At 40.9% G+C, this 13242-nt stretch overlaps 1 protein-coding gene across 1 annotated transcript in view; it reads right to left on the minus strand.

Moving 5' to 3' along the window:
• The window catches only part of TRIM9 (tripartite motif containing 9), a 180950-nt gene that overhangs the window by 27156 nt on the left and 140552 nt on the right, over nucleotides 1–13242 (minus strand). The window contains exons 6-7 of the mRNA XM_042781364.1: nucleotides 10435–10580; nucleotides 5608–5746 (exon numbers count right to left, since the gene is read on the minus strand). Of these exons, the coding sequence (XP_042637298.1) occupies nucleotides 5608–5746; nucleotides 10435–10580 (285 nt within the window). The remainder of the gene's footprint in view (nucleotides 1–5607; nucleotides 5747–10434; nucleotides 10581–13242) is intronic.

Below are 13242 nucleotides of genomic sequence, written 5' to 3' on the forward strand. Positions count from 1 at the left end.
ATTATATATAGCCTTGGAAACGCTATGGGGGAAGTTCTCTATTCTTATAGGGTTACTATGAGTCAGAACTGACTCAGTGGCAATGGATTTTAGGGGGCAGTTGGGCCGAAGTATTTCTTGTTACCATTCATCTATGATTGGATGAGGTTCTTCCCCCTCAATTCACAAGGCTGAAACTTCTCTGGGGTTTTCAGTGCATCAGAGTTCAAGTGTACAGTGCTTTTGCACTAGAATCACTAGAAAATATCTGCAAAGAGATTTTGGACAGTAAAGGACACGTCCATCGACATTTGGCATTCACAGAAATGAAAGCATAATTCTATATTCTGCCTGCATCACTCAGTTATTCTCTGGTGATTTCCTTTGATGAGTGGAAGAAGGAGCTATTCCACTGGAAGAGGCAGAGCGGTACTCTGAGTCTAATAAGGGAAAAAGACATTTTAATCTTTATGAATATCATCTATGCCACCACTTCAGGAGCTCTGGTGGCATACTGCCTAAGGCATTTGACTGCTAACCAGAAGGCTAGCAGTTCACACCCACCAGCCACTCCTCGGGAGGAAGACTGGGCAATCTACTTCCGGAGAGATATTGCTTCGGAAACTCAAGGAGGGGTCGCTATGAGTCAAATCAACTTGACGGCAGTGTTTGGTTTTTCTTTTTTTTTTTTTGGTTTATACCACCATTTTAGAAAGCAATTTCTAAGATGCAATTTCAAGAATCCCGAACAATTTCTTGTCATTAGTTAAAACAGCCCTCAGAAGTGTTGGGGAGATGGCTACTATGGACATTCAACTAAAAGCATGCTTAAGAGCAGTATTTTCTTCAATGCCCTGGGTACCTATTTTCTGGGAGTGCTGGAGTTTACAGCCTTATCTCAAATCTGATTCTCTATCACTGATTACTTTCTCCCCCCATTTCCTCACATTTGAAATCTGAGGGCTGGAGAGCTTCTGTGAATAAATAGTTCTGTGGTTTCAACCTGAGCAGCTCCAAGTCCCAGTTCTCATTTGATACTGGCTTTCAAGGTCCTCACAGCTATGGTATTGATATTGCTTTTGCTTTCCAGGCAGTGACCCATCACCGCTAGCCAAGAGCAAGTACTCCTTTGGTACCAGTTGAGGAGATGGGCCTCTCTAGGCAAGCAGGCCAGCCAGGAGTGGGGGTGGGGGTGGTGGAGATGGAGAGTTGAAGGAAACACAGAGACATGGGAACAGGCACAGGACCTGAGGAGGGGCTGGGGAGAAAGGATACTGTGGTGGAGATGGCAGCTACTTCCACATCTCTTTCTTAAAGAAGTGTTGGTTTTTAAAACAAAACTCTAACATGGCCCTTTTTTTCTGGGTGGGGTTTCTGGATGAGCATATAAGGCAGTTTGATAAGATGCTTTTAGAAACTTAGCAAAGAGGCATAGGATAGTTTTCGCTCTTTCTTTCCTTTTGGCCGAGTGCAAGTAGTACTGTTCTAATGTCAGCACCAGCATGTACTTTGTTGGGCATTGAAGGATGAAAGGTTCAGGTTTGACCCATTACTTAACCTCTCAGCAATTCAGTTGTCTCATCTTTGAAGTAGGACAATGATAGTAATACCTTCCTGATAGGGTGTGGTAGGGAGGATAATGACCACCCCATCCCCGCCCCCTACCAGAGGATGTCCTTGTTTTAATCCCCTAAATATGTGAATATGTTACCTTACACCCGAAAAGGAACTTTTCATATGTGATTAAAGACTTTGAGACAGGGAGGTTGTCCTGAATTATCTGGGTGGGCCCAATGTAATCACATGAGTCTTCACTAAAGGCAGGTAGGAGAGTTAGAGACAGAGAGAGATTGGCTTTGAGTATGGAGGAAGTGGCTACAAGCCAAGGAATGTAGGCACCCTCTGGACACTGGAAAAGGTAAGAGGAAAAAGTGCCCCTCTAGAGTCTCCAGAAGGAACCCAGGACTGCTAACACCTTGATTTTAGCCTAGCAACACCCATTTTGGACTTCTGACCCCCAGAACTGTGAGATAATAAATTTGTATTGTTTTGAGCCACTAAGATTGTGGAAATGTGTTATAGCAGCAATAGGAAACTAATACATAGGTGAATCTGGAATACTGCAGCAACAGAATAAGGGATGGTTTAGACATTAGTAATGGGTTTGGAGGTCTAAGTCTACATATATAAAAAAAATCCTTATATTTTCCCTCAGCACTGTATAGTGAAACATGGAATAGATTGTTTTTATGTAATTCAACTGGATTTCAGTTTCTTAAATATATTGCTGACTCTCATGTTGCTGTCATTTTTCTTAAAGTTTTTTGATGGACAATGAAGAAAGAGCTTAGAAGCATGACACAAAATGAGTGAGCCTCATTGTAATAGCTTTCACCTTATTTCATATTGTGATTCCATAAAGCTTTCAGAGATATATCTAATATCCCATAACCAAGGGTTACAGAGAAAATACTGACTGTTATGTGTTTTAGATAGAAATCTTTCTAAAATACTCTATGTACTTTATGACTTCTTTCAGAGCAAATGCCACAGAATGCTTTCTTTTGATTTTTTTTGGGGGGGAGGGGTCTGTTCTCCATTTTTCCAGTTACCTTCCATACTCTGCTGCTAAGAACCCTAATACTTCTATAACAACCCCTCTCTTCTCTTCTTATGTGATACTTCCAGTCTGCTGTGGTCTTGGCAAATGGATCAGTGAGTTCATTGGAACTGTGTTCCTAACCTAAGAGTAAGTGAGAGCTAAGTGAGATTAAGGGCTATTTTGTGAAGAAAGCACAGGAGCTTAAATGCCTGGACTTGGTGTCTTTCTCTTTTAGCTGATCAGTGATCACCATTGCTTCCTTCCTGGTTGTAAGATGGCTATTTAGATTGTAGGGCGGATAGCTTAGTTCTAGAGAAGTAAGGTGGTACTTTAGTTTTTAGGTGCTTTGAGTAATGTACCATGAAGTGCAGGAGAGAGGAGCAAAACTCATAAGGGGCTGTGCCTTATTCATCTCTGTGACCTGGGCTGTGCACAGTGCCTGACATAATCGAAGTGCTCAATGTTTTTGATTAATGAAAAGACTTCCTTTTCATGGTCAGATCAAGGCAATGTTTTGCCTTAGACACAGAAGAGAGGGAATACCTCTCTTCTCTGGAAAACTTTCACTGCTCCCTTGGGTCATGCTGTTCCCCCCCCACCACCACCACCACCAATGTGTTGTAACACACTGTATTTCCTGCTAGACTCCACTTCCAACATTGCATTGTAATTGTAATTTAATAATTTTTCTCTTTTAACTCTTGCTAAGAATGTGAAAGGTTTTGTTACAGTAGAAAGCCAAAACAAACCACCCCACCACCCCCAAAAGCAACAACAAAGACAAACTCTCCAAAGCATACCTTTCCAAAAACTGTAGGAAATAAGACTAATATAAGTATAGTTAAAGTATCAAAACTTTGTTAATAGCATTCTTTTCTCACTGACTTCTAAAAAAACAACAAAAAAGATATAATTCTTTAATTCTATAAGCTTTCTCTTGTGACAGATCAAATATTTTTCAAAGAGCTAATAATTATATTTTCTTGCTTTCTATATCTTGTCTCACTGTTTGAATGAATTAGAATAAGGGAGAAACAAATAGAACAAACCAAAGTTATGGAGAAAGTATGTGTGTGAACTTTATTTCATTATGAGAAAATCACTTCTGTGCAGTAACAGAGAGATATCTATATGATGTTAAGTTTTTTTTTTTTTTTGTATTCAGATACATACCTTATATTTGTACACAATATATAAAATTCATGGAGGAAATTAATTTCTACAGTACAGTTTCTTTGTTGGAAGAGGACTTGTTCCATTAGTTTCATTTAGAAAATGACACCCAGTTCTGTGACTGTGGTACCAAGGATCGCAGTTCCAAGCCTGTAATTTATTAAATTAGACACCATAATCTTACGAACATTAAAAGAAACTGAGAAACTACATCATCCTGCAGGATGAAAAGAGAGACATAAATGTTCAGGCTGCTATGCTAAGAATCGATATTAGCAGAATAGTATGATTTCTATGATGTATTATGAATAGAAATAGTTTTCCTGTAGGTCTGATGACATAGATTAGCAACATTACTGCAAATTATCTGCCTGTTCTCATGGCATGCACTTCATTCTTCAATCAATCTGCTTTGTGCATACAAGTGGAATGAGGCTGTCTCCATCAAGTGCCTTACGCATCACATCTAGAAATCTCACAGAGGGCTATAGCATGTGGCATGGTGCTCCAGGAAAGAAGGTAACTGCTCTCAAGCTGGTAGGTCATCCCAGAGAGAAGATGATACAATGAATTCCAGGAGAGGCTCTAGCTATGGTGTCACTGTAACTCAAATGGGAATAGGTCATGTGGACATTTCCTACAATAAATCCATCTCTTTAAGTAGCATCACTCATAGACTTACATCTGCTTTCCAAAGCACCATTTTCACAGCCAGGGGCCTGTCAAGTTCACTGTAGGATTCTACATTGTGCTTGTTTTTAACCATGTGAACCATTTTAGGGGTGATTGGCACATGTGAGGTGTGTTGTGAGTAGGAAAAAATACCACCACAGTTCTTTTAGCTAACATTTTGCACTTGAACAAAATCAACATAATCAGTTCTGCAAAGGGAAGTTATGGAGAATGCCGGTGGGAAGGGGGTGATGTCTATGAATAAAATGACACCCAGAAAGTCTGTAAATGCTTTGGCACTGGTCACAAATAACTCTTCACAAGTTTAATTTCATGTGTTGCTCTTCAAATAAAAATGTTAAAAGCCTTAGAGATTATGCCTGGCCATCAAATTCAAGCCCCTCTTCTGAGATGGATCACTTGTCTTTGATGACCAAAATATTTACAGTACAGCCAGGAAGTGAAAGTTCTCTAGAGATTAACCTTGTACAGTGGCCCTTGGCAGCCTAACAAAGCCTAGAGGGACTGGCAAAGATGAAAATGGCGAGGTAATGCAGAGTTGCCGGTCTCTTCCTATTTGGTGCCCACAGGAAGTCTCAGTCCTGGTGCCGACGGCCTGGGCTTGGGGCATGAAATGGAAGCGGTCCATGCTGGTTAAGCCAGGAGTGGCCGACAGGGCCTCTCTGAACAGCTCTAGCATCCCATGCCCATTTGAAACATGTTCAGTCACACAAATCCAAGGTTGGAAAGAACCTAGGTCCCACCCTCAGGAGCAAATTAATACTACAAAGCAAATTTAGAATCATCTGGACAAAACTGGCCAATTATGTGTATCGATGGAGAATGGGAGCCTGCTCTAGAGCCTAGACACATTCGTCTGACACACCGGGGGCACATTCAGGGCTTCATTTTCAGCTTCTTCCACTGCAGCTTATTTAGAGTGTTATCAAAGGAAGCAGACGGCCCAAGCCATGTGAACTGCCGATGTGGAATCTTTGGTTTGGTCACATCCACATCCCATGGGCTCTCTAAAGGCAGAAGAGGAACAGCCGCTCTGTGCCAGAGTGCAGAGCAAGTCATGGAACACGTCAGTAATGTGGGAGTGGTGGGGTTACCTCCGGGCTTGCCATTTTAGATGCCACGCAGTTCTCGCTCTGAGGGGTACTGCTGAAGGGCCTTACCCTCAGACGTTTGGAGGACCAGCGTCTTGCTGTATGGGCTGACTCCTGTTTTGTTGAAGGCCTTGACCCGAGCGTTGTATGTGCTGTTGAAGTGAAGACCATCCACAGTGCACATTGTCTCCTTTCCAACATATACTTCCTGAGGGTCAAAAAATGACTGATCACCATTGAAAGCAAACCCTTGTGAGGGGCAAGGGAGGGAGGCAGCATTGCTGAAATTTTAGGAGCAAGAGTTTTGGAATCAGCCCCATCTGGAATTAAATCCTGTGAGATACTGGGCCATTTGAGTTATCTCTTTTACCTTCAGTTTCCTTATTTGTAAATAGGGACAATAATATCCACCTCATAAGGTTGTTGTGAGAATTTCACAAAGTCATGCAGGCAAGATGATTAGCATAGTGCCTTTGTATTTAGCGGAACCTCGCAGTGTAATGAATATTAATAGCTATTAGCAGGGCTTAAAAATTAAAATTGGGTGCTTATAGTTAGGATTTTGCTCATTATCATTATCTTGGTATTTATACAGGATATTACACTTAACTGAGCTCTTATCAGTATGGTTTGTAAAAGATTATGTGTGAAAACATGATGGGCTCTATTCTGTCTATAACACCATTGATACCTTCAGGAACTACCATGAATACTACTCTCCAAAGCTGAAGAAGAATAGGTAGGTTTTCATCATAGTACAGAGGGAAAGGAGGAACAATGACATTTCAAGGGCTTAAAATAAATCTTAGCATAATGCATCTTTAGCATAGGTTAGGCATTTGCCTCCCTCCTCAGCTATGCACTTTGCAAAATTATGCTGGTGTAATGAGTAAAAATAATTTGCATTCAGAGCACAGCCTTAATGTGACAACTCTTTGGTAGGATGATAAGACGATTGGTATGTGGGATTGCCTAGAGATTCATTACTACTGCAGCAGTAAGAAAAACTGGAATATTTTGTCCTCTCATTCAGTGCTTCTCAAATTTTAATGTACGTATGCATCACTTGAGGATCTTGTTAAAATGCAGTTTCTGATCCAGTAAGTTACTGGGGGTGGGATCTGAGATTTTGCATTTTTAACAAGTTCCCAGTTGAAGCTGATATTGCTGGGTGAGGACCACACTTTAAGTAGCAAGGCAAGGAACAAACTAGAGACATGGAGGCGTAAGTAGCTTCTTGGTGGAAACTTTGTGGGGTGGTCATACATTCTCATGGTGGCCTGTGGGATAGGGATCACAGATGGAGAGAGCCATGGGTTGACCAGGAGGGATAGATAGGTGGGATTCAAGGACTTCTTTGTTATTGGGGCTCAATGAGAAGAAAGGATCCAGAAGAGGCTAAAATTCTGAGCCTGATATGTGGGAGAATGGGTAGTTGGGATGTAGGAGAGACAGGGCTAAATTATAGGAGAAAATTATGGGTTTTAAAACATACACATTTAAGGGACTTCCAAGGAGTACAAATGAACATTTCTAGCTAACCAGTGAAAATCTGTGTGTGTCTCTCAGGAGAGAAGAGTATCAGTGAGAGAAGACTGGAAAGTCACCAGCATCCAGGTGGGCATGGCAGCAGGGCGGTGCATGAGACCTTTGAACAGCAAGAGAAGAGAGTCAGGCACAGGCAGATGCCTGGAAGACTGCCTACAGGCTGTCCTAGGAACAAGAATGGACAAAGTGAGATAATCTATTTAGAGAACTAGGAAAGCTAAGAGAATTCTTTTCACAGAAGGAAAAAAAAAGGAAAAAGAAAACCTTTGAAAACAAAACATGAAAAGACAGCCAAATGAGAAGGGAGAAGCTGATGAATATAAAGGATTTTTCTATATGTGTGTGCACACATTTGAGTGCACACACATATAGAGTATAAAGAAGTGGATCCTAAGTCTTACTTTGGAAAGGTGAAAACTTGATTTTGTCATGCCAATAAGTCAACAAATATGTATGTAAGGCCTATCAAAAGAGAGAACTCGGAGGAGAATTCTAGAAGACATGGTCCCTGCTCTCAAGTATTTAAACCTAGCTGAGGAAACAAAATGCATTCTGGAGGCCTTAGAAAACTCTGTTCTTGAATATCAGTGGGCCAGGTTTGGTTATTGGTGGTGGCCAGAAGGAAGCCCTTTCCTCAGGGTCTGCCTTTGGACAGAGGTCCATCTTTATCAGTGTAGGGACTGGTTTCAGTACCTAGAAGAACTGCTCCCTTGGGAAGTCCCAGGCTCTGAGAGAACTCAAAAAGAGAATCAGGCAGGATTGGGCATAGAAGGGTGGAAAGCAAGGTGAGGGAAGGGAGGGAATAGATGAGAATAAGGTTGTGTATGTATGAGAGAAACATAGACACAGGAAGACAGGCATTCACACAGATACCTGATGTAGTCACTACAGCTACATCCTACCAAAAGGTCAGGTCACAAGCTTCCCAGTGGTTAGTGCTTCCTTGCCTTGGGGATATGATAATTTTTTGGCATGAGCTCTATCTGGCCAAAGGCTCAGAAAGAACTATAGAACTGAGGAAACCTTTGCTAGAGAAGCCTCTTAGAACAGGTAAAGAACAATGGGCGATCATGTCAATTTAGAAGGATGCCTATCAAAGACATTGGAAAGTTGTAGAATACAGGGACAAATATTAGAAAATTATATATTATTAATAATAAACACTATAATAATAAAAGGAGCTCTGGTAGCATAGTGCCTAAGGCACTTGACTGCTAACCAGGAGGCTGGCGGTTCAAATCCATCAGCCACTCCTCCGAAGGAAGCTTGGGCAATCTACTTCCGTAGTGATACTGCCTCGGAAACCCAAGGAGGGTAGCTATGAGTCGAGTCTGACCCTACAGCACATAACAACAACAACAACAACAAAGTAATAAAAATAGCTAATACTCTTGGCTTGCAACGTGCTAGGCAGCATGCTGAATATTCTATATGGGTTATCTAATTAAAGCTTAACAACAATGCATGAGGTATATATTTTTTATATCATCCCTTTTTACTAATGAGGACCTGAAGACTCAGAGGTGAGAATTGTTCAGTCGCATAGCTGTTTTGGTGGAGGTGGGATGTGAATGCAGGCAATTTAACTTCAGAGCTTGCAGTACTACATGCACTTTCTCTTAAGAAAGGTAGGACATACTTCCATTAAGATAGTGGGATAGGCAGACAAGCTACACAGACCCTCTTCAACAAAGAAAAGACAAACAAATTGACAGAGATACAGAAGATAATCCTGGAGCCCTGAGCTTCGAAAGGAAGTATACGGTAGTGGATTACGCACCAACTAGTGGAGAAACCTGAATGAAAACAGTGAGTATGGAGACAGATGGAGCTGCGGACTGTCAGCTACTCTGACGACACCAACAGCCTAAATATTTCCAAGTGGTGTTGGGACCTGAGCAGTGACCTAAAGATCAGCTCTTGTTGCCAAGGGCTGCAAGGATGACTGCACTGGTGGCATAGGCCACCAGCTAGGAAGGGAAACAGCAAGGAGGTCGACAATCTGAGCTGTGGACTTTTGGCTGTCTGAGGATGCAGCCATTTTGAATGTTTACCAGCGGTGACCATTTTGGGTATTTAAAGTGACCAAGGGCACGGCTATTCTGAATGTTTATAAGTGGTGGCCATTTTGGATATTTAAAGTGACCAAGGGCACAGCTATTTTAAATATTCACAAGCAGTGGCCATTTTGGATATTTAAAGTGACAGCATTCTCATTTGGATTCCAGGGACGTAAGAATAGGCTCCGTTTGCCAAGGACGCCAGGGATATACAGGAGTCTGACAATGAGAAAGGAGACAGGTGGTGAGTGAGGGGTCGCTATGAGTTGGATATGACTTGATGGCAGTGTGTTTTGTTGTGTTCCACCACTAATAGCAAAGTTCAACAAGACAGAAAATAACAAATGCTAGCAAAGATGTGGAGAGATTGGAACTCTTATATACTTTTGGTGGAACTGTAAAATGATACAACCACTGTGGAAAACAGTATGGTGATTCCTTAAAAAGCTGGAATTAGAAATACCATTTGACCCAGCAATCCCGTTAGTAGGTATATATCCTAAAGAAGTGAGAGCCAGGACAAGAACAGATATATGCACACCCATGTTGATTGCAGCACTATTTACAACAGCAAAAAGATGGAAACAACCTAGGTGCGCCCAGCAACAGAAGAACAGATAACCAAACTATGGTACATACACACAGTGGAATGCTATGCAACACTAAAGAATAACGTTGGATCTGCAAAACACTGCATAACATGCATGAGCTTGGAGGACATTATGCTGAGTGAAATAAGTCAATCACAGAAGGACAAATATAATATTAGTTCATTATTGGGAAAAGTCAAGGAAAGGTTTATATATGGAAGGAAACTTCCTTTGTTGGTTACCAGGTGTTGGGGGAGCAGGGAACACTGAAAAAAAAAAAAAGCACTGATCCTTGTCACTTTAGTTTTGTGCATATCACTTACATAAATGATATTTCAATAAAATGTATTAAAAGAAGAGAAAGAAAGGTAGGACAGTTTCCAGGAGCTCTGGTAGCGTAGTGCTTAAGGCACTTGACGCTAACCAGAAGGCTCCTGGTTCAAACCCACCAGCCACTCCTTGGAAGGAAGGTTGGGCAATCTACTTCCATAGTGATACATAACAACAACAACAGGACGGTTTCCATTTAGATACTCCTTTGTTCATCTTTCATGGCCCAGGAGAAAGCAAGACTCAGTGGAAGGGCAGTCAGGCCCTACCAGGATGGCCCATCTCCAGGAGCCAGGCCTGAGACTCCATGATGGGTTCTTTCAGGTAGTCTCTGGTTTTGGTTAACAAGTAATAGGTTCTCAACTTACCCGGAACTGACCACCACTGCCATCATCCAACTCCAGAATATATCCTTCAGCGGGCACTGTGGACAGAGGTGGTTGTTTCCAGGACAGTGTAGCGCTGTTGTTGTGGGTGCAGCACTCTTCCAGCTGTAGGATGGGGGTTGCTGGGACTGGAGAGGAAGCTAAACAGAAATTAGTGTAACCCTGGTTTCTGCTGAGCTACAAACATTTCAGAATCTTGGAATGATAAACATCCCCTTGACAAACGTGGCTAGAAGTAGCCAGCATAGGGTGCATGTTGTTGTTGTTGTTATGTGCCGTCGAGTCAGACCCGACTCATAGCGACCCCTCCTTGGGTTTCCAAGGCCTGAACAAGATCCTTCTCAGAGTCTCCAAGAGTGAGACTGGTTCCTGAGCTATGCGTTTATTTCCAAGATCATGGTGGAATTTTCCACTTTAACTGTGACAGGAGGAGGGGAGACAAATAAATTCATGGAACTTCTCTGTAATTATACCCTTGAGGCAATGAAGGTGTTGTCCCTAAGACAAATGCTTTACATGGGGACTGAATTTCCAGCCCAGCCCACTAAATCCTATTTAACCCATAACATGGCTGAAACTGTGCTAATAGCTTCATTGTAAAGTTTATTCTGGTTCTAAATCAATTTGTAAACTGGAGACTGCTTATTCTGAGAAATAGCTCTGAAACTACAGTATTTTTAAGATTTTATCATTTTTTACTAGATATTCTATTCAAGATCTTGTGTATGCAAATAGCTATAGCAGTGTGTCTTTGAAAATTTGATACCAAGTGACACAAACAGTGATCTATCAGTTTCTAAACTTCTGAGGATCCTGAGTCATTCACTCGAGACAGTTATACCTTGAAAAGGGCACCTGCCCCAAATCACTTGCTCTGTAGCTACAGAATACCCCACCGTGAGCCTGGAGAGTCCATATGGCCGCAGGCTGCAGTGCAGCAGAGGAGGGTTCAAAGGGTCCTCATAGCCTTGGGAGCACCTGCCATGGCGTTACTACTCACAATGCCCCCTCTCCCTATTTTGTACTGAGAATCTTTTGTCCTATTCAAACCTGCAGATTAGTTGAACCTTCAGACAAACAGACACAGAAATGTTTGTTAAGGAACAACCCCAGTCCTTAAAATAGGAACTTAGTATACAGAGTTGGGAATAAAATCTTTATCAACTGCTTAAAATACTTTTTCAAGCATCAAAACATTGATTTATTTCTTTAGCACTCTAATAGAAGGTGAGAACAGCTTGGACCATATCCAGGGACATTTAGATGAACAAATGTTAATCATGGAACACCTGGTATGTGTATCAAAATTGGACTCTGTGTGTCATGCCTTGAATTAAATCTGCTCCTTGCCAGTTACCCCAACTAAAAAAATGGTTGATTTAACAGCAGTTTAGAAAACACGTTTTGCGGTGGATAACCTAGAAAACAAAAGCAATAACTCTAACATGCAGATGTGAAGGTGAAGAAAAAGTAGGTCAACTATCCATTATAATAAAACCGTGTCTGAATTACTAAATCAAACATAATTAATTCAAGATTGTTGTTGTTGTTATTTGCTGTCGAGTCGGCCTCGACTCATAGAGACCCCTCCTTGGGTTTCCGAGGCAGTATCACTATGGAAGTAGGATTGCCCAACCTTCCTTCCGAGGAGTGGCTGGTGGGTTTGAACCGCCAGCCTTCTGGTTAGCAGTCAAGTGCCTTAGCCACTATGCTACCAGAGCTCCCAATTCAAGATTAGTGACCAGCTAATTGAAATCAATCAGTTTAAGAAGGGAAATTATGTACCAAGTTTCAATGGCACAGGTTTGGATAAAATCTCTGAGAACAATGACTTGTTCAGCTGCAGATGTGCTCAGACCCTCTGGATTTAGAGGAAACATTCATTTCCTCGTCCAATAAATAGACTGCAGGTCTGGATGCAAAGAGATTGTAAATTGGATGAAAGGGGCATGACCTAGGAGTGCCAATGGACAGTTTACTTAATCACTATTAATGTTAGGGACGTACTTTGTCATTCAAAATGTGTTTTCCTTATACATTTTAGAATTTTAACTGCGGATATAAAATATGACAAGTTGGACCAAGCCGTTCTTCAAAGGTCTTCTACAGACATAAATGACTTTCCCTGGGATAACTGTTCTTATTAGTTAGAGCTTACCATAAAACTATTCCCTGGACTTTCTTATTTCATTAACACCCATATCAATCTTTCATTTCCCCAATATTCATATTTTAGGCAAGTCTACATTTTATCAATTATAAAATCAATAAGATCACAAGATGGTTTCTCCTTGAATCATACAAATACTGCACTTGCAGTGTCTTTGATAAGAAACTCAATTTTCCCTGCATAGACATAATTATAGAATTAACTGAAATACATGGTGTCATGTATAATTAAAACATTAGAACTTCATTTGTAAGTCCTCAGAGGATACACTTTAAAAGAACAAAAGGATAGAAAAAAGTCTAACCATTCACTAATATTTAGATCTAATATTCAGATTTAAACAAATAAGCAAACAAAAAAAATATACGAAAGGAAAGAAAGATAGGGAAAAAAGAGAGAAAGAAAAAAAAGAATAAACCCAGAGACATTTACATATGTCAAAATCTACTTCTTAATATGCTGAGAACTATTTTTGTTTTTCCTTATTTATCCCAAAATGATGTTGCATATAAAAGGTAAATGTGACAAAATTACAGGCTCATTACCGAAGACTAAGTTGATGTTTTGGAAAAATAGATTTTATGGTGAGTGTTATGTTACCCTATTTCACTTTATTTTGT

This window comes from Orycteropus afer, unplaced genomic scaffold (genome assembly GCF_000298275.1).
Source record: "Orycteropus afer afer isolate SDZICR_OR568_19922 unplaced genomic scaffold, OryAfe1.0 scaffold00111, whole genome shotgun sequence".
NCBI lineage: Eukaryota > Metazoa > Chordata > Mammalia > Tubulidentata > Orycteropodidae > Orycteropus > Orycteropus afer.